At 39.6% G+C, this 21,411-nt stretch overlaps 5 protein-coding genes and 1 non-coding gene across 9 annotated transcripts; 3 read left to right on the top strand and 3 right to left on the bottom strand.

Annotated features, from left to right (window-relative positions):
- The first annotated feature begins 922 nt into the window (after positions 1–922).
- LOC121750077 (acyl-coenzyme A thioesterase 8-like) lies at positions 923–5,069 on the top strand. Of its 2 annotated transcripts, none has more exons than XM_042144539.1 (17): positions 923–984; positions 1,085–1,177; positions 1,536–1,603; positions 1,691–1,772; positions 2,042–2,088; positions 2,182–2,307; positions 2,519–2,596; positions 2,851–2,938; positions 3,083–3,195; positions 3,302–3,364; positions 3,453–3,508; positions 3,659–3,766; positions 3,847–3,903; positions 4,313–4,414; positions 4,524–4,572; positions 4,654–4,722; positions 4,797–5,069. In XM_042144539.1, exons 1-17 carry the CDS (start codon positions 969–971, stop codon positions 4,878–4,880), a joined length of 1,299 nt encoding a protein of 432 aa, XP_042000473.1. In that variant the 5' UTR covers positions 923–968; the 3' UTR covers positions 4,881–5,069. The 2 variants fall into 2 exon arrangements, with proteins under 2 accessions (XP_042000473.1, XP_042000465.1); XM_042144531.1 differs by having other exon boundaries at positions 4,794–5,069.
- A 360-nt stretch (positions 5,070–5,429) lies between these two features.
- On the bottom strand, positions 5,430–7,458 carry LOC121750090 (UPF0187 protein At2g45870, chloroplastic-like). Its single transcript, XM_042144550.1, has 4 exons — positions 6,677–7,458; positions 6,142–6,309; positions 5,868–6,074; positions 5,430–5,777 (listed from the first exon to the last, which is right to left on the bottom strand). Exons 1-4 carry the CDS (start codon positions 7,385–7,387, stop codon positions 5,574–5,576), a joined length of 1,290 nt encoding a protein of 429 aa, XP_042000484.1. The 5' UTR covers positions 7,388–7,458; the 3' UTR covers positions 5,430–5,573.
- Positions 7,459–8,275: 817 nt separating this feature from the next.
- Positions 8,276–10,058, bottom strand: LOC121800074. Its single transcript, XM_042199637.1, has 2 exons — positions 9,867–10,058; positions 8,276–8,548 (listed from the first exon to the last, which is right to left on the bottom strand). The coding sequence occupies exons 1-2, from the start codon at positions 9,978–9,980 to the stop codon at positions 8,426–8,428; spliced, it is 237 nt and encodes a 78-aa protein (XP_042055571.1). The 5' UTR covers positions 9,981–10,058; the 3' UTR covers positions 8,276–8,425.
- A 58-nt stretch (positions 10,059–10,116) lies between these two features.
- Positions 10,117–10,188, top strand: TRNAC-GCA. Its single transcript has one exon. It is a non-coding gene; the product is annotated as a tRNA-Cys (tRNA).
- Positions 10,189–11,099: 911 nt separating this feature from the next.
- On the top strand, positions 11,100–15,258 carry LOC121750040 (AT-hook motif nuclear-localized protein 9-like). 3 transcript variants are annotated; one of them, XM_042144523.1, is made up of 6 exons: positions 11,100–11,299; positions 11,780–12,413; positions 13,760–13,824; positions 14,331–14,456; positions 14,647–14,808; positions 14,922–15,258. In XM_042144523.1, exons 2-6 carry the CDS (start codon positions 11,978–11,980, stop codon positions 15,036–15,038), a joined length of 906 nt encoding a protein of 301 aa, XP_042000457.1. In that variant the 5' UTR covers positions 11,100–11,299; positions 11,780–11,977; the 3' UTR covers positions 15,039–15,258. The 3 variants fall into 3 exon arrangements, with proteins under 3 accessions (XP_042000457.1, XP_042000458.1, XP_042000456.1); XM_042144524.1 differs by having other exon boundaries at positions 11,100–11,446; positions 14,364–14,456; XM_042144522.1 differs by having other exon boundaries at positions 11,100–11,446.
- A 58-nt stretch (positions 15,259–15,316) lies between these two features.
- On the bottom strand, positions 15,317–18,596 carry LOC121750024 (FT-interacting protein 3-like). Its single transcript, XM_042144521.1, has one exon. The coding sequence runs from the start codon at positions 18,418–18,420 to the stop codon at positions 15,388–15,390; it is 3,033 nt and encodes a 1,010-aa protein (XP_042000455.1). The 5' UTR covers positions 18,421–18,596; the 3' UTR covers positions 15,317–15,387.
- Positions 18,597–21,411: the final 2,815 nt, after the last annotated feature.

Raw genomic sequence — 21,411 nt, 5'->3', positions numbered from 1 at the left:
TGAAATTTAATAATTTTGTATATTTGAATAAATTATTCAAATCAAACACTAACTACTCTCATTGTGCTTACTTAAAAGGGTTTATGCATTACATCATTTGAATAAGTAATGTAATGTTTAGGGATATACCATATTGAGAACAAAAATCTGAAATGCATGGATTCCATATAAAAGTATTAGCTAATTCTTTATTTACCTTTTTTCGTTTCTTTAAATAATAGAATTAATAATGATATTTTATTTATTCCAATGATGATTTGAAACCCAAACCGAATGGATTGGATGAAGTGACCAACGCAAATTTTCGAATTTGAGCAAGATAGGACATGAAAGTCAATTTATTACAACCAACGCAATTGTTCATGTTTTATTGTCTTTTGAAAAAAATGCTCACTCAAGTTACTAAATTTATAGTAGTCATCAAATTCCACCAAATACAATTTAAATTACTATTCCCTCCGTAAGCATTCATGTTGGATTATGGAGTATTTCTTTATGGACCATTTAATTAAAATTAGATCATTTTCTTTTCTAGAAAAATATAACACAATCTCTCTTATTTTATTTTTTCCTACTTTATTTTACTTTTTACTTTATTTTCACTCCATTATGTATTTTTTTAATCTTCGTATCAAAAGAAATGTTCCAACACTAAAGAAAGGAAGAGAGTATTTTTTGTTAAAAGAAAAAAGTTGGTGGAATCGGAGCGATTCACTAATCTATATTAGTGCAATATTTCAAAATGAACAAAGCTAATTCTAATGAGGCTAACTTTTGTCAAAATGAGTAAGTATTTTTTTCCCAAAATAAACGTAAAACAAAGAAACAGTTGTAAAGTTATATTCCTTCATGTCCATTTCAGTCCGCGCTAATATGCTGGATATTCCTATAACGGTATTCAAAACTGCTTATATATAGGCTTCGCGCTTCATAAATTCACATTTCGTCGCTGCCTCAATTTTGCAGCAATGAATCCCGAATCAGGTTCCTTCTCTATTCAATCTTACTCCTACGATTCAATCTTATGTACTACTTTGATTTGGAGCAATTGTGGTTTTCTCACATTATTTGTTTCAAGTGACAGTGATCGAGTTTTTGGGGTGTGTGCCGCTGCTCCAGACGCTGCCGAGTTCGTCTCACAAGAAGATCGCCGAAGTCGTATTCGTCAAGCGCTACGGTAATTTTGGTTACGAATTTGTTTTTGCTTTCTCGAATTTCATCTTTTGGCATATGATTTGCTGTCGAGTTTTAGGAGGGCTTTTTTTTTATCGGGAACTAGAATTGACTGAGATGGTAGCTTTATTGTTATATGTCTATTGACGAGTTAATTGAATTGAGCTAAAACCAGTTACTGTAAAGCATTTTAGCAAGCTTGGTGACTTAACTAACTAGGCAAGCTCAAATAATTGGCTTCGCCGAACCAGACAGGCATTTGAAAAGACTCATTTTCTTATGTCAATGTTGATCAGCTTTTTGGTACATTCACAATTTTCACTTCAATCATCTAATATCTTTTTCTGCCTGCAATAATGAAGACCAAGGAGATTCTATAGTTTGTGGTGGAGATGGGGCTGATGGGATCTATTTCATATGGGAAGGAGAGGTAATGTTGATTTTCATTATAGACTATTCAGGTGTACAATATGCTTGTGTGATATATATTCTTAACTGTACTCTTACATCCTTGCAGGCTGAGGTCTGTGGGTCTTTACATTCCGATGATAAAAGTCACGCTGAATATCACTTGAAGCAATATGACTTTTTTGGCCATGGTTAGATGCCAATGCTTAAATTTTCATTGTACACATATGTCCGGTTGTACAGATGATTGATAAACTAAATGGGTTCTATGTAACTTCACTTTTACTTCCTCTGTGAATACATTTGTTAAAACAGATTGTGCTTGTTATAATATATACTAGTCTTCCCTTAGCCCAACCTTAGATACTTACTCATTGACACTTGCATATTCTTGGTAATTTTGTATGCATCTCTATACAGTGCATATGAGAACATATTGAAGGCTGAGGTTATATTGCAGGTATGTCACCATCTACTCAGCCAGTGGATGTGCTTGCTTTGTCTAAGGTTTCATTGTTATCTTATCTGTCTAGTATATTTACTTGTGCAAGCATGTTCATAAATATGCCCTGGAATCTACTCATATTTCTAGTTGTGCAGCTGACTTGCTTAGTCCTTCCAAATGATCAAGTGCATTTGTTAAAACCAAAATCAATTTGGAGTGCGGATGACGCACAGGAGAAGCACCCACTCATTGAGCGAATTTTACAACTGGATCCTATAGAGGTATGTACCAAGAAGTTACTCTTTTTTGGGAAGTGGTTTACTTGCTTTAAAGTTTTGACAAGGGGGCAAGTGGAAAACTAATACTAGTATTTGTATGCAAACAGTATCTTTTGGTTTCCCTTAGTTCGCCTCTTGTTTATATTTGTTTAGCTGCATTGTACTATCAAAAAGTGTAATCAGTCTGACAAATTGTTATCCTTCTCCATCACAGGTTGATGTTTTCCAAGGTATTACTTTGCCTGATGCAATAAAACATGTAAGCGTGTTTGGCGGCCAATTTCTAGGACAGGTATGCCTGAGCTTAAATGAAGAGTCCTGTTATTTCGAATTCATTCGGGAGGCCAAATGCAATTTATGATGTGATTGATTAAGTAACTACTTAAGGCCATTTCTAAAATTTGTGAACGGGCTTACCATTTGAAAACTGTTGCCTTCACCTGGCCTTGCATGGGCCTTTTACATAGCGCTCTTCTCGATTTTCCTTTAAACATTGCTATGGTTTGAGCTCTTCTACTGATTGTATGCATTGGGTGATGAGTGCAGGCACTAGCTGCAGCGTGTAAAACTGTTGATTCTCAAAAGATTGTTCACAGTTTGCATGCATACTTCATTCTTCCTGGCGATCTTAGTAGTATGTATCCATATGAATTCACTTTCCTCAGTATCTCTACCTTTATTGCTATTCTGAATTCTGACATGCTTACTTACACATGTTTGTTCATTGCCTCCAATTAAATAAGTATCTAGTTAGTTAAATGTATCACAATGGTTTCAGGACCAATTATATATAAAGTGCATCGTGTACGTGATGGGAAAAGCTTTGCAACCCGAAGGGTAGAAGCTATACAAAGAGAGAAAGTCTTGTTTACACTAATGGTTTCTTTTCAGGTAAATCCATCTTAAATGTGCTGAAACTAAAGATGGCCCATTTTTGGACTTAAATATCTTTGTTCTGTGATTGCAACTTTTCTAAACACACTGCTATAACATACAGAACGAGGAACAACTGTTCATTCACCAGGTGGTAGCAATGCCTTCTGTGCCTGATCCAGAAAAGGTTTTAAATTACTACTATGATTTTATCAGTTCTTATCAGCAGTATCTTTTATATTCTGGAGAATTTTAATTTTTTGCTCCCTTTTCAGCTTATATCAAGGGAAGAGTTGCAAGAACAACGTCTTGTTGATCCTAGGATTCCGAGGTCAGACTTTTTATCGTGAGCATTATGTTCTTTTAACTATACCCGAGCTCAACCAACCCAATTCACTTTCTGGTCTAGTTTCTTATCAAACGTGTCCTCTCAAATGCAGAAATTTGTCAAAACCTTATAGATTATTAACATGTGTTGCAGGACATACCGCATTGAAGCTGCTGGTACTGATTTTTTTCGGTGGCCCATTGAGCTTAGGTTCTGTGAGCCTGATACTGCTGCCACCAATTACAAAAAATCTCGTCCAAGGTCTCTGTCATATTCATTTGTGATGTAGTAATAATTTTGAAGGCATTCTCTCACTTGCATTTCTGTTCTATACTCTGCAGTTTAAGGTACTGGTTTAGAGCTAGAGGAATACTTTCTGATGATCAGGCTTTGCACAGGTCACTCTCCTTTACCAGCCCCTAGACGCTCCCTTATTTGCTTATGAAACATGAACCTTTGGGACACCAAATAAGAACTGTTATCAACTTGAATTGATAGTGCCATGTTCAGAATCATATCAAAGTATTATCTGTGCAAGCGTGTGTAGGAGGGGGATCATATGAGTCCCCTTTCTTATCATGAGTCTCCTTTTTATCACTGCTTCGAATGTACATATAATTATTGAAAATCCTGTGTATAAGTGATTGTACAACAGATTCAGTAATTTTATACGAACAATGAAGTGATAACGAGGGGACTCGCGGATTCACAATAAGAAGGGTACTAATAACCAAACCGTATATTACTGGACATTTAACCCTTTTCCCACACTGTATTGGCATTGATGTTCACTCCACTTCCTTGCAGGTGCATAGTGGCTTATGCTTCTGATTTGTTTTTTCTCGAAGTGAGTTTACACCCACATTATGAAAAGGATCTTAAGTCAACAAATGTTAGCCTAGACCATTCGTAAGTCAAAATCTCTCATATTTTCTTGTAACTAGAGTGATTAACTGTAGAGTTCCAAGGAGCAATATCTTAACACTGTATTATTGATTGCATAATATTATTGTCTCAGGATGTGGTTTCACAAGCCTCTTAGAGCTGACGATTGGCTGCTATATGTGGTGAGTAGTCAACGCACTCCTATATTCATATTACACAGTTGAGCAAGTTTTAATGCTCTTTGTTTGTTTTTTTTTTCTCAGATTGATAGTCCAATTTCTCACAGCGGTCGTGGATTTGTTAATGGACGAATGTTTACTCGAACAGGAGAGGTAAATAAGTCATTAATTACTGGACAACGATGAATGGAATGCATATTTTTGATGAAATCAATTATTGTTAGCAGCTAGTTGTTTCTATAGCGCAAGAGGGATTATTGAGGAGGGCGAGGGAACCAGCTCCAGCTCCAGCTTCCGCATCCAAACTATAAAATTCGGTGGCATCGATCAACTCTATTTTTTTCAACTCAAAACAGAGCTGCCCCCTTCAGAGAAATGATTTGTGGTAGAGAATAAACTGGCTCGGAAATGAGGGAATTAGATTTCCACCAAGAATTGTGCTAAAACATCAATTAATTCAATTGTTTGGCGTGTAGGTTATGCATGCCTTATTTTCTCGTCTGATTAACTAAATGAATAATAAAGTAGTAAATGAAAATAGTAGAGAAATGAAGAGACAATAGAGACTAAGGTAATTAAGAACAAATGTGTTAACTTTTACTAAAAAGGAAAATAACTCCACTAGTACCAAAATAATAAAATAACTCCATTACTATGGAACGGGAGGATTATCTTGTCCGGTTGCAATTTTGCTCAGCCCCTATTAATGTAACTTGACACAGCTTCATAATGCTAAAATTAGACTGTTTCTCATGATTAATCTTATCCCCACTCCTATGACTAATTTAATCCTAGACAAATTGTATTATGAGTTTGTGACTTCACCAGCATGTGTATATGTATAATTGAACGAGTATATATACTAGTCCAAATATGTTTCTTTTCTTTTTTTCATTTTCATTTTTTTTTATATACGAGATGTCCACTCTGACTTACTTCTATCATCTATACACATATATACTTATCTAACACCAAAACTTTGCCACTCTCTTCTAAGAATAATTTCAACCGGGTTGTCTGTCTTTCTCCAAGGAGTTTGGCCATCCATTCTGGGAGTGTTTCTTCCCACGACTCCGGTTTCTGTTGGCACTTACACGAGCCCGAATGAGCTTCTCATTCCTCACAACTTCATCTATGTTGCTGCGAAGCCTGAGGCACATCTCATCAAGAGCCAGCACTGGGAAAGGCTCTTCAATAAGAACGCCAACCTGTAAAAAGCCCTCAAGTTTAACAACGATATTGTGTTTGTGTGTGTTTATGTTTGTATCTGTGTGTGAGCAGTGGAGTGGTGTTTATACCTCCTCAATGCAGAATAGAGAAGCAGCACTAATGAAAGTGGCGGGCACAACGATCCAATGACAATCATCCCAAAGTATGATAGGGAGAGTGAGATGCCAGAGGACTAGGAATCTGGAGGTAAGTCTAGTGTACGAGAGAGGGATAGGCGTGCCCATGATCTGTTCACACACTCCAATACCCTCTTGAAAACAGCCAAGATTCGATTCCTGCAAGGATTCAAACCAGTTTTACATTGAAACGAGCCTCTGAAATCAAGGGAAAATGGATTTTTACCAGTAAATGGCGCTTTGTGGCCTCGATGTCAAGCAGCTGCAGGCTTTGAGAGATGAACTCGATGATGCAGCGAGGCCGGTGCTTGGAGCTCAGAACTACAGACAGGTCATCCACCTCAAGTAAGTTGTCGAGATTTTGTGCAACATCTGATCCATAAACGATGTGACACTGCCATTCATTGTCATCATGATCATCATTTGGCAAACCTGCATACATACAATCCTCTACAAAATACCAATAGATGCAAAGACTAGTTCTACTTTGAAACAGAGATCAAACAACCAAAAACCTAAATCCCAACTGAAGCATAAAGTTCAGAATCCATTTCCCCCAAATCAATCACTTTTGAAACAGAGACCTAAATCCAACTGAAGCTTAAAGTTGAGAATTTATTTCCCCCAAATCGATCAGTTTTGGAAGAGAAATCAAACAACCAAAAACCTAAACCCATCTCCCCCAAATGAATAACTTTGTAAAATGAATTCAAGCCTATCGGAATCAAACAATATATGCAGCAATGAAGATAAATGGCAACCTTGAGAGCAACAGGAAAGGCGATGATATACTGCAAAATGGCCTTCTTAAGCATATCATCATCGGCGCTGCGCACATTAGCATTAATCTGGCTGGCAAAATCCTCAGCACCAGAAATAACCTTAGTCCAAGCCATCTTCCCTTCCTCAAACCTGGAATACGACGCCTCCGTCCTGAAAACGAGCAGCAGCGCCAGGGCGGGAGCGGTGAGCTGGTAGGGCAGGGAGGAGGCTCTGAGGGTGGGGAAGAACTCCGGCAACAGATCGAGCGAGACGGCAGTGTTGTAGACGGCGACGAATACAGCGACGGAGGTGAAGGCGATGACGGGCGGGACGAGGGAGAGGATGACGCGCGAGGTCAAGCTGGTGAGCAGGTGCCTGACGTGGCGGAGGGAGCTCCGGTGCTGGACCCAGCTCTCGTGGTCGTAGAGGTAGCGCTTCTGCTTCATGCCTCGCTCCTTGATCTCGTCGGCCCAGTCGGGGATGGCGAAGAGGACTGAGAGTAGGGCGGAATCGCGGAATGGGGGGGAATTGGAGGGTTTTGATGAGTGGCAGGCGCAGGGGAATTTGGGGGCTGGTTTGATAGATGGATTGAGGAGTGGTGAGTGTGAGTAGTAGAATTTGGATAGCATTTTTAGTGAAGAAGAAGATGAAGAAGATGAAGATGGGAGTGTGAGGTTTGGGAATTGAGGAATGGGGTTTGTGTTTGCCATTGGAAAGGTTTTAGGATTTGGGAAGCAACATAAACATGTGATTCTGCTTTGCCACCATTTTCTGTTTTCAACCAATTAATCAGATAATACAACCACATGCTTTCCCCACCGTATATATACTTCCACGACTTCTCTTAAATTTTTTCATTTTATCCATTCAATTTAATTATAATTACTTAACATCATTAATGTTATAAAAAATTTAACTCAATTTATTCTTTATATTTTTTTAATTATAAAGATAATGGATAAATTGAGTTTTATTTTCATCCAACTTATAAATTAATGCAAACGATGATGATTTTTAATATATTAAAATCTAATTAAATAAATAAAATAAAAATCATGCTTGCTAATGTATTTATATTAAGTTTCTCTATATATAATACCCAAAATAATCATGCTTTTCGATTCATTTAATACTAAGTAAAACCAATTCAATTTCATGGAAAACAGAACAGAAACTCTCTCTTTCGAAATTACGGCAAAATTTATCAGTATAAGAATTGAAGTTTCCAGTCATTCACGTTTGAAATTTCCATGAGATCTTCTCATCCATTTTATTGGTATCACAATTTGTATACAATTTTCAATTTTTTATTTCCTGATTTTTAAATATTAGTTAATTATTAGAGTTAATTAATCAGAATTAGGATGAACGAACTTAGTCTACAAAAGAGTGTATCACTTCATGAACCGTGAGAGTATATCATGGTTAATTATTACATAATTATGGTTCATTATTACATAATTAGTTTCCATCTAAGTTTCTGGACTGATAATTAATTAGTGTTTCGAATCCTGAACCAATACATAAAAACTTTCTTCGAAGAATAAGTTTAAAAGTTGTACAAACTTCAAAAACTAGACAAAGATTAAGACAACATGTAAAAGATAACTCTCAACCATAGCAAAAGTATTATGTTAGGAAATAGCATTCACAAAACTGGGCAAAATCGAAAAATGCAGTTTCCGATTATACAGATTGTGTTATAGAAACTGTAGCAAGCTATTATCAGGAATGTAGCATTTAACATACTATGAGTGTTTCTCTGAAGCAGCTGAAGGAGGCTTTTCGATCTCACTTTGTGGAGTTTCCTTCTTCAATCCAAAAACGAACGCTTTCACCGACTGTTTTGCTGATTCCACAGCATCTTTTATCTGTCATTAGGCAGTAAACATCAAGAGCTCGGCAATAAAGCATATTTACTAATTCTCTCCCGTGGCATTGTGATCACAAGTATCACTAGTAGAGATGAATGTATGAAATTCAACATTGGCAAAGCTAAAAAATGCTCTTATTCTCTATTTTGCAACCAACAACAAAGTGTGCTTTCCACCCCATCCAATGAAAAGGACAAACGAAGAAATAATGCATAGTATTATTATGAGTTCTACTATCCAAGGAAAACGATGGAGAGTTATAAAATCATGACTTGCTGGTTGCTGAAACCAGAAAATCACATTTTCTGTTTCCGAATAATGCTGCAAGACAACAAAACCAGACTGCTTTTAATTGAGTATTGGAATAACAGAAACTAAGAGGCAGTGGTTGTTGTGTACAATCTACATCCTAGCAAAGAATGAATCACATGACATGCTTTCTCACGTTTGAAAACATAGGAATCAAGAAATCACATCTTTTGCACATAATCATATGCACCAGCTTGGTGAAAGCATACCACCTATGCTTGTGTTCAAGATGAGTGTATGCATTTGTTGGAACTCCCTTAATAGTTCAGTTCAACTCTTCAATTTAAGGCGACTCAAGTCATATCAAGGGCAATGCATATGATACATATTTTAAGTTCTGCATAGCTCTCCCGTAAGTAAAACGCATCACTAGAATTTCAGCCAACTCCCCTGTAACTTCTACTATGCTGCGTTGCTGAGAATCTCATCCAAAAACCTCCCTTGTGTTGTAGTATTTGGTAACAACTTTTAACATCAATACAACAGTAATACTCTATGATCTAGTATCAGAAACTACAACAAAAATTAACAAAGTTGGACTTTAGCTTAATTCACATAGCTGCATATTCCCACTTTCACCTTCCTAATCCTCTGTATGCATCTTAATTAATGAATGTATTTACTACTATTAATTTGTTTTAGCAAGTGATTCCCCCAAAATTAGAGGTGAAAAAGTGGGATAAAATTATTCCTAATTCCCCACGGGCCACTACCAGCAAGCAGATTCATTTATCTATAGTAACATCAATCCAAATTTCAAAAATTCTCAATTTTATTTGTGAGATTCTTCTCTTCAACTCAATTAGCGCCAAGACTACCCAATCCAATATCGTAGCCTAGGATTTCCTTCTCCAATCAAACCTCGAATCGAACTAATGGCAAGTGAAAATCCAATTGAGTAGCAATTCTAAACTGGTATAAATTAGGAGCACAACAAATAAAATCAAAACAAAAGGCACCAAAATAAAAAAAATTAAAAAGAAAGCGAGAGGATTAAGGTAGTTACGGGATCAAGAAAGTTGGGTTCAGGACCGTAATCAGCCGTGAGTAGAAGATAAGAAGCTGTGGCAGTGGCTATCATGGTTGTCCTCCTCACTAACTTGTCCGTTTTGGGGTCCATTTTCTGTAAATCGGTATCTGAAATGGATGAGTTTACAGCGAACTCTGTTTATTTACATTTTTCGAGATGATTCCAGTGCTACAAGAAATGAATTATTCATTGTTTACTCTATTATCAAAGCTTAATTGACATCCAAGGGTCCATAGCTCAGTGGTAGAGCAATTGACTGCAGATCAATAGGTCACCGGTTCGAACCCGGTTGGGCCCTTAAAATTTGTATTTATTTTAACTATTGTTTTGTTCACATGTCTAGAAATGAGAATTTGAGGTAAGATAGTGGAGCTTGGTGGTAAGATCACTCATTCATAATCCATGTATAAAACGCTCTTTAGATAATTTGATAATCTATACCCCTAAATTAGGAGTGAGCAATATAAAAAAAATCCGATTTAAATCAAATCTAAAATTCAATTCGAATTTCTCAGATTTGCATTTTGGAGTTTTCGCATTTTGGTTCGGATCAGATCAGGTCGTCTTGGGGAAGCAAATCATATCTCACATTGGAGAGTGAAAAAGAGTTGCAAGCATATATGTGAGCTACCAAAATTCCATTTGCATGTGGACCTTTTGAAAAGTACCCCAAGAGCAAAATCAAAGCGGACAATATCATACTAATAATGTGGAATTCGGGTGTCGAATATTTTAAAATCTAAAATATACTATAACATACATACCTATTATACATATATTATAATTATAAATCTAACAAATATAATATCTTTGTGTTGGAGAAATTATTATTAGATTTTTGTATCTAGTACGGAATTTCAAATTTTTGGTATTGAAATTTTGAATTTATGAAATATTTTTATGCAGTTTTGGATTTTTTTCGAATCAATTAGATTTCATAGTTTAAATTCCGATAATTTCATACAATTTGAATTGGATCGGATTCATTTTTTCATAAAATTTCATAGTTTCAGATCGAATCGGATTGAGCAAAAATTCAATCCGAAATCCGAACCCGAATGCTCACTGTTCCAAAAAAATAAAAATGAAAATGAAAGGGGATGCAAAAGGCACGCGCCAGGGGTGCGAGTGGGCGCGAAGATTTGACAAAACACATTGAAAATCTGACTATTGAATAAAGATGAGATATATCCACCAAGCGGCTGCTGCTGCTCTCCTGTTGAAGATTTTCTCTTTCTATCCCTACAAAACAAAGCAAACAACCGCGCACCACACTACCTCAAAACCCGCATCACTATTCCCCTCCACACTCTATCACCTCACCTCATCCCACACTACACACAGTGAACACGAAATTCCCAGCATAAAAAATGCATTATGTTTCGGATAAGAATTCTTTCACTGTTATGGTGAGTTCATCAATGGCTTATTCTCACAACCTGCGGTGCTAGCTGCTTTTCATAAAAAGACTCTCTTTTTCATTCACCCCTTTTTGTTAGATTAATGTTATTGCATGGCTGCTTTTGGCATAGACGATGATGTTTCTTTCTCTTGAGGTGGGCCTCTGTTGCTTTCTCTTCTCCTGCTCTTCAAGGGCTGTGTTTATAGTCCATAGATAGATATGTTTTGAGCTTATATGATGAATCTTGGAGCATTTTGTTTGACGAGAGAGAAAATGGAGAATTTTATCTTAAAAATGAAGTCTTTTTCTTGTTTTGATTTAGTACTGTGTACGTTGTTATCTTGAATTTTTGAATCTTTTTCTCTTCTTGAATTGAAAACATTTCAATCTCGACTTCGTGTTATTTGGGGATTACAAATTTGTAAATAGCACATTTTAATTATTTTTTCAACTGTGGGATTGAGCTTTCTCTTGCATTGCATAACAGAGCTATTGGGATCATTTAAGTTGCGTTGATAGAGGTCTTCCAGTGCCGAGTTTAAGCGTTGTCAAAATCGAACAGAGCATCTAAGCCGGAGATCCATGTTTTGCTTGATGAAGGCATAATTTGATACCGATTTTGGAAGTGTTGTATTTGGCATTTTTGGAGTACCTTAGATTGGAACAATTTATTAAGTAAGCATACATGGATCAAAGGGAAGCTATGGCGCTGCAAGGTTCGGCTTCCTATTATCTTCATCAAGGAAATGCCGACTCTGTCATGGGACTACAGGGATCCCCCGGCATGAATTCGTTGACTAATCCTGGTTTGCAGTACCAAACCAACACAGGGAGGAATATGATGGGATCATCGTTGCCTTTAGATACTTCATCGACAATGTCACCTCACGGGATGAGTGTTGGCCCACCTCCCGCGCTTGGTGTAGGTCCGCCTCCTGCTATGATGCAAGGGGAGCCTGTTCGTAGGAAAAGGGGAAGGCCACGGAAATATGGGCGTGATAGTGCTGTTTCACTGGCATTGTCGCCCTCCACATCTAATCCTGTGCCATTTGTGAGACCAACTCAGAAGCGGAGAGGACGACCACCAGGGACGGGGAGAAAGCATCAACAAATCCCCCTTGGTATTTCTGAATCTTGTTCTTTATCTGTTTCATGGCTGTGCTTGGATACACTTGCTATTTCTTGGTAGCAAACACATACGGTTTTTGGTTGATTTGAAGTATATAGTTGCATGTTAATGAGTGAGATTAGATATTTTAAACCTTTTTAGTGTTGAAAGTTTCTTATTTGTCGTCTTTGATCTTAATAATCGCCTTCCAAATGCATAATTTGAAAATTGTATGGCGCTTGAGCTTGATTGGAAGCCATTAAATAGACAAGATGCTGCATTGACCAATTTCAGTGCAGAAATGAATTTGGGATAGGAATCACCAGTTAAAATATGGTTTGAAAAGTGAAATCTTAAAATGTATGATCCTATCAAATGCTAGTCTTGAATCGTGTGCTTCATTATGTGAATTCAGTGATAGAAATTACTAGAGAAATAATTTATCATGTAAACAGGCACTTGTATAAAGACAGGGCAGTTGCAGAATTATGTAGAAAATAAGGTACTAAGTTTCTTTTTAGTAATGGAAAGGCTTATAAACAGGCACTTGTATAAAGACAGAGCAGTTACTAGAGAAATACTACAAGTGGCTGAATACGTAGTGCCACCAGCAAATACCTCGTCAATCGAGCCTTAAGCTGCTGACTCACCCCTTACCTATGTAGAGTTTGTTTTACCTATTTTCTACATTCTGCACTCTTTCTTCCCTCTCTCTCTCTCTCTCTGTGTACAGAAATATTTTAGTAGTGACAGAAATGTTTAAAGTTTCGGATCTAAATGGAAGAGCGCATCCAGGTTATTTAAATCTTATCAATAGAGAACGCATGTATTTTTCTTGTCAAAATAGGAGCATTTAACATGAAAAGCATCAATTTCCCTAATTTAGCTGATATGCATTATTCTCAAGATGAACCTTTTTGCTCAAAATGCAACCCTTTTTCAACTCATTAAATACATATTTGAGGATTTGTTACTCCGTTGTGTGTTATTGAGAGTCTCTAATTGTGGAAACGCTGATAAATGCTCACTTGTATCATTGCATATATGTAACTATCAAAATCTTGATATCACTCCAAGCCTTAAAATTGAGTTATTTCCTATTCGACGATAATGGTCTAGCAATATGCTCATATCGTCTTGTCATATGCACATATCTCATTATAATATGAGCATTATTACTGTTGAACTAAAATGTTTTTTCCTTCTCGATGCCTTCTTATTATGTTCATAAATGTCGTCTCTCTTTTTTTTTCGAATTTGATAGCATTGTGTCAACTGAGATGTTATGATATGTTTCTTCCATGCGTTTTGAAGTGCTTGCATTTTCTTGATTTTGTGGGGAATTCATCTTTTTGCCAGGCGGATCTATCTTTACCGTGCCTGGAAAACTGGTCCCACGTATCATCAATGTTGCTGTTGGAGAAGTTAGTGCAATCTCAACTATCTGAATGAATTTACCTAACATTATGTGTTTATCTGTATCTTCCACTCTTACACTCTTCCACCTGTTTACGCATCTAGCGAAGAAACTTCTCGAAAGAAGATTTATGAACTTGTAATACTTTTCATAAATAGTATAATGAGATAAAGTTTCAGCATATCTAGTTCTTAATATTTGGAAAGAAAATCATGGAAAATATTGTTCAAATGAACTTGGATAAAACTGAAAATGTAAATCTTATGATACGTCAGTTTCCTGATATGCAACTTCTCGCTTATGTAACTGTCCAGTCTGTAGACAAAAAACTCGGCTGTGAGAAAGGGAAGGCATGAGTCATTTATTAAAACTTGATATGGTCTAAATGCTTTGTATGTCTTTCAGGGCATCTCAGAAAGGCATTTTCTAAATTTTTTATGATAACAAATGTCAACTTCTGGACATCCTTAACTTATAATTAGTGGATCATTTATTGTTATAGTTTTTCTGCAGGATATTAAAAGAAAGGTACTGTCGTTTGCACAGGGGCGGCAGAGCACTGTCATTTTATCAGGAAATGGTACAATATCAGCTGTAAATATTAGAATATCAAGTTCTGGTGGGAGCGTCACATACGAGGTATGTATATGCTCAATTTCTTATTGCAAATATAATGTGAAAACTAGAGGCATCAGTAATATGCTCCACCAGTTCATAATGAGGGTTAGATTGTAGTCCATCGAAAAATTTAAATACCTTATCTTCCCTTAACTTGTCTTGTTTCTTCTTGACTCAGTAACAATTTTTCTCTGTTTTCGCTTTTCTATAGGGACGCTTTGATATTTTAAGTTTAACTGGTTCATATGCACAAAATGATGTGAATGCGCCTCATGGCCCAGTCGGCTGTCTGAATGTTACTCTGTCTGGTCCTGATGGGCGTGTCATAGGTGGTGGAGTCGAGAGTGTCATGGTTGCCTGCAGCCCTGTTCAGGTACCTTTAAAATATTCAGCACTGAAGTAGGCCTCTTTTCTGAAATTTTATTCAGTTTCAAGATATTCCTTAGATGATACTTTGGGAACCACTCATTCGATAAACTCCTCCAGGTTGTCGTGGCAAGCCTGCTACCGCGCACTTCAAAGATGAAAAACGTTGCTGGGGGAACTTCAGCAGATTCTGAAGATCGTACAGTTGGGAATCTCGTCATTCCAGCCAATGCTTAACCTAGCTCAGAATCCTAGCTCAGTTTGTTAGGGATAGATAGCAATTCCATTTCTTATATTTTGTTCAAGTTATTGACTTCAACATCCAGCGATGTCTGGATGAAACCGCATTATTGATTAGTCTTTAGCAGAGCATCTGACTCTAACCATGTTGCTACTTTACCTGACATAGGTTGCACGAATTCAGATCTTTGTTAATGATTCAGTTCTTCACTTTATACATCTTGATTCTCTGTTTCTTGAGATTAGAAATGGATTTATCTGTGTCTATGCAGGAGTTTTTGCTGTGAAAATTGGAACTTAGTTGAAGTGTAACATTCAGAAATTTACAAACAGTATTTATAGGTGGTCACAACATGCTATCAGTCCTAGCAGGCAGGCGGCGGAAGAAGTTGAGCGGCGCTGGAGGCAGCTTGCGTCGGAATTTGGGAGGTCTCATGGCGTAGGATCCGGCAGTGACTATCAGCAGCTGAAGAGGCACGGCGTAGAACACCACGGCTGACGCAATGCAGAAGGCCATGAATATGATGGTGGCGCGAGGATCCCGCCAGCTCAGAACCGCCTGCACCCGCTCCCCCTGCGACGCCACGTCCCCCACCACTCTCTGTATCCGGGCAGCAACGCTCCGCAGACGATCGTACCTTATCCGCAGAGTATCACCACTTCTAGCCGTTGGGAACGTGTCAAACTCCTCGTCGAGCTCGTCGGCCGTCGCGGTGTCTGCCCACGACAACCTCATGTTCATGTGTGGTGGATTCTTCGGCCTGAACCGATAGTTCCAGAGTCCGATGAGGAACATGTATAGGTACATCGTTGGCAGGATCAACTCGGGGAAGAACACTAGTATGACAAAGAGGGCGTACAAGAGCACCGTTGTGACCGGATTCTTCCATTGGCAGACCTCGTTGAGCCACTTTGAGACAGCGAAGATGCCATTGAAGACCGCCATCAATCTGTTGAAGTTTGCCTTGCTTCGCCTCATGCTCCATAGATGTGAGTTTACATCACTCATGTATTCTACCACCTCTTTTTGGAGAGGCGGCTCAGCCCGGCTCAGACGTGCTGCCAGGATGTTGACCGCTTGGTAGCGCAGCGTGTCAAGCTGCGCCACCGACAATGGTCTTACGTAGTGCATTTTAGGCAGGAGAGGCCTCGAGTATAAGGACATCATGTTGAGCATCGACGTGCATGTGAATCGGATTGCCAAATGCAGCTCTCCCATCTTCTTCACCCCCGAGGGGTGAAGAACGACCAACGGATACGAATGCGTGTAAACACGATTTGTTTCCAAGGTCGAGATCCGGATCCGAACCTTCCCAATCTTGAGGTCTCTGTGGCCATTGGAACCACCAAAGTGGCCGTTGTCGAAAACGCCCACAGTTAGAACTGTGGCCGGATCGTAAACGTCCCAAGTGTACTGCTCATTGAACTTGGGGTTCAAGCTATCGGTGATAGTTCTAGTTCGAATCCATTTCTGTCCGTACTTGGCCACACAGAATGTGTCTGAAGTCCCTCGACCGTTTCTACTCTTCATAGGTGTGAGGGCATCGGCATTCAAGATTCCAAGCTCAAGCACGCCTACAGGCGGTTTCCAAAGCTGCTTTGCTGTTGGCCTGAGATCACTGCTATACTGCGTGGATTCATCTAGAACATGGTAGCCTCCATCGAGGCAGATCCGGAGATGGATCCGGCTCGCAAAATGATCCCTCTTAGGCTCCACAGCCTCGTTGGCACTCGGCTTCTGCAGGTGCCACCACTTTGTGTGCACCACTCTGTCGTCGGCCCTTTTCTCAATCGTTGCCAACGGCACAAAAGCCTTGCCAAGAGACTCCTCTTTGTTAGGCCCGACGCGATCATCAACTGATATCACCAGCTGATCGTCGTCGAAGGGCTCAGCGGCAACGAACATGAGGTCCTCGTTCCATGACGCGTTCGAGGTCTGTGACTGGACTGGCTTTGTTCTCAGGACCTGGTTCCCGATTTGGGCCTTCACGTGCACGACAGGGTACCGGTTCCTGTCATGCGTGACGAGATCCTGTGCCTCAATCACGTTCACGCGCACGTACCACAACCGGGGCGCATGGTACACCTTGGACCGGATGTGTGCGGTTGAGGTGGAGGTGTCGACGAGGCTAGCTGCATCGGAATGCCAAGCATCAGCAAAGGCCTCATCAGCTTGTGTGCCTATCCAAACTGCAACCATGAGCTCCCCGTGCTTCCTCTCGCCCTTGCTGTCCTCGAGTCGGTGCCACTCGGGCGCCAATGGGCTGTCCGGAGGGGCCCGTCTTGGGATCTCGTGAAGGTCGAACTTCACCACACCCACAAAATCGTCCTTGATCACATCCTTGTCCATCACCACAACTTCCAAAACAGTGGCTTGCATTCTGTCCTTTGAAAACGTGAACACTGTGTTCCATTCTGGATTCTTTGTCTTGTCGAAATGGCGAGTAACGCCCTTGTAATTACCCAGCTTCACCTCCACATAGGGGTCGAGGCTCCCTGTGGCGTCCTTGGACGGGAGGTCCCGTGCCTTCACAACACGAACAAAGAGAAACTGCATAGGCTGCACGAGATCATACGTGCTGGTAGCCCTAATCCGCCCCCCTCCGAGGACCGGATTCGTTTCTCTGAGTGAGAAATCATTAGGCTGGGACGATGTGTTCAGATGCATTCGAGCAGACTGTGATGGCTGAGGCTCGAACATCATCTCACTAGCGTTGTATTGCGTTGTTTGGTACAATGGCATTGTATAAGAAGAAGAAGGCCGTTGTTGTTGTGGTTGTTGCTGCTGCTGTTGTGGTTGTTGTTGTTGTTGCTGCTGCGGCTGGTGGTGTTGACTACGATCTGAGCCAGCAAGAGTGTACAAACTGCGCCTAGACCGGGACGCCTTCTCCTCGCGCCTGTGAGAACGGGGTGATGGTTCATCATGGATCGAATGCAGGCTAGAGAAGGACGAGGAGGAGGCGTAGTGATGACTAGGGGTGGGATCGCCAGTGAGATAGACTTTCAAGGCGAGCTCGCCTCTGGTGGAGGAGAAAAGGCTGTTTTTCTCAAGGGGGTAGTTGAAGACGACGGAGTCAGAGAGGGGGACGAAGGAGGTGCCGTTGATCCGGACCTTCCCAAGGGAGTGTTTCTTGGAGGTGGCTCGATTGATGCTATAGAGGTGAGCCTCGAGGGTGAGGTGGCGGAGGTCGAGGGGGTTGGCGACGTTGAAGTAGAAGGTCTCGTTCCAAAAGGGGTTGAGGTCTCTCTCCTTGATGGTGGTGCGGAACTTCTGGCCATCGAAGAGGAGCTCCACGGCAGCGCTGGACGAGCCCTGCCCGTCTTTGGGGAGGAGGTTGTGGGCTCGCACCACCTCCACTGCTAGCTTCAGGTTGTTCATCTCTTCATGAGATATTCAGAGGCGTGGGATTCAAGTATTTAAATGTGTACAAGTAAAGTAATGCTTACATTACAACATTAATTAAGAAGAAAATTCAAGGAAGAAGAAGAAGTCGTTTTAAACTAACATTGATTTGTGAGAAGATTAGTACAACATTAGTTCAGGTAATGAGTCGTGCTGGGGTGAGGTGATCAAAGAAGAAACTAAGAATAATTGTATAAACACAACTAACTTGTTTTACTTTTTAATGACAGAGTTATTGGTCAACTCAATCCTTGTGAACTTCCAACTTGTATTTAACAGAATATTTGTCACTATCACATTCTATTATATTATACCTAATTTCAAATTGCCGTAAGTTCCTGTAAATTGAAAGGCTAATGAGGCGTAATTGACATTTTCTTTGTTTTTTTACATCTCATTGGTCCCTAAAACCACGTGCTTTGGGTTAATTCTGATATTTCCTACTAACTTTAAGGTTAGGCCAAAGTTCGTGGTTTTAGGTACTAGTATCTTACTTATTGAAGATGTACAATATTCGCTATTTTCATAAATATTTTTTACCATGTGTACATGATAGATCACCAATAATCTGAGCTTAGTTTCAACCAATCAATTTTGCCATTTTGATCCCAAAGAAAATACTGGTATAGTAGTATGAGATATAATCGTTTACTTTCTTCTTCCTTATGGGCCATGCTACAATCTTTTAAATGTCTATAATTAGAGTTTACTATTATATTGATAACATCATCAGGCACGACATAACAAGTAAATTAAAGATTAAGTAACTAAAGACTCAGCTAGTTTATTTATTTTATTTGTTTATTCTGACAGCCAATCAGTAGCTTGATTTCACCAAATCAATATCTTAATTAATAATCGAACAATAATCTTCTATTTATTCAGCTTTAACAATTACATAATTTGAATTTGAAGTAGCTAGCAATAATTCGAGAGAACACAGTCTAAGCATCACTTAATGTCAAATGCAAACTATCTAACACTACTATAAAAAGTGTATACACTTACAAAGTTTAATATGCTTATAACATTTTTCTTTTTTTAATATAAGATGTGAAGAACGAACCTACGGTTGTGATGATCGAAATGCAAAATTAATGAAATGACAACATGCAAGGAAGAACACAAGCGAATTACGTGGTTCGGCGTAAGCCTACATCCACGGGCAGAATCTGGTGTGTTTCTTTATTGATCACTCGAGAAATTACAAACATAAGAGCACTCAAAACTCTCAAGAATTTACAAGATGGAAAACCCTCAACTCGCCCGAAAACTTCTTGCTTCGAGAGCTAAAAACGCACAGCTGAAAGATAACACTTCCTCTCTTGAATTCTCTCTCTATCACTTTTGATTTCTGTTGTTGTTAGTTCCGGAATGAATCGCAACTCCCTTAAGAAGTATCGATCAAGAAAACCGCCGAACAGCTTCCTTTGCCGAACAGCTTCCAATTGCCGAACAGCTTCCAATTGCCGAACAGCTTCCAATTGCTGAACAGCTTCCAATTGCCGAACAGCTTCCAATTGCTGAACAGCTTCCAATTGCTGAACAGCTTCCTTTGGCCGAACAGCTCCTTTTGCCGAACACGGTTATAACCGTTTCCAACGGCTAGTTCCTGTTTTGGTTCCCAACGGCTATTTCCTGACTTGATTCTTCCACCAGCTCAATCCGATCTTGATGAGCTCAAACACTAACAAATCCTCCACCTTTGAGCAATCTAAGATCCATCACCACCAGTTCCACCTTCCTTCCCATACTTACAAATTTCGGACCACCCCAACCAAATCCAAGCAATGTCGGAACTTGGATCTTGGTAGGGCTTTAGTAAGTGCATCAGCCGCATTGTGCTCGGTGCTGACCTTCTCAATCTTCACCGCACCCTTCTCAACCTCATCTCGAATGAAATGCAGCCTCACGTCTATATGTTTGCTGCGTTCATGATATGTCTGATGTTTCGAGAGACAAATCGCGCTATTGCTGTCGCACTTGATCACAACATTCTCTTGCTTCACCCCAAAATCACCAACTATACCCCTAAGCCAGAAGCTTTCCTTTACTGCCTCAGCAAGAGCTATATACTCTGCCTCCGTCGTCGATAGAGCCACCACGGATTGGAGATTAGACTTCCAGCTCACCGCGGAGCCGAACAAGGTAAATATGTACCCAGATTGTGAGCGCCTATTATCAAGGTTAGCTGCATAATCTGAATCGCAAAACCCAATAATGCTATCCTTATCTCCTTCATTCTCTGATTTGAACATTATTCCCAGATCACTACTTCCTTTGAGATACTTGAGAATCCCTTTCAAAGCCAACCAGTGCTCTCTTCCCGGACAGGACATGTATCTGCTCACCACGCTTACCGCATGAGAAATATCAGGCCTTGTGCATATCATCATATACATCACACTCCCAACTATGTTGGAATAAGGTATCTGGCTCATCTCTCTTTCTTCTTGCTGATTTCTGGGACATTGTGATTTGGACAGCTTAGTCTGTTGTGATAGTGGAACTGAGGTTGTTCTACTCTTGTCAATCTGATATTTGCGCAGTACTTTCTGAATGTAGCCTTCTTGGGACAACCACAACACCCTCTTATCTGCATTTCTGAATATATCCATTCCCAAAATCTTGCTAGCACTCCCCAGATCCTTGATTTCAAATCCCTTTTTCAATAAGGCTTTCACCCTATCTAGCTCCTGTCTATCTGGTCCAGCAAGCAAGATGTCGTCTACATATAATAGCAAATACACAGCAGGTCCCTCAGACTTTGATTTGAAGTAGACACAACTATCATATCTGGAATTTATAAATCCCATACTCTGCATATGTTCATCAAACTTGATATGCCATTGTCTACTTGCTTGCTTCAAACCGTATAGACTTTTCTTTAGTAGACAAACCTTATCTTCACTCCCATGTATCACAAATCCCTCTGGCTGATTCATGTATATAGTTTCCTCAAGCTCT

Source organism: Salvia splendens, chromosome 1 (genome assembly GCF_004379255.2).
Source record: "Salvia splendens isolate huo1 chromosome 1, SspV2, whole genome shotgun sequence".
Lineage (NCBI taxonomy): Eukaryota > Viridiplantae > Streptophyta > Magnoliopsida > Lamiales > Lamiaceae > Salvia > Salvia splendens.
Note: the sequence above shows the minus strand (reverse complement) of the source record. Positions and strands in the feature narration are given on the sequence as shown.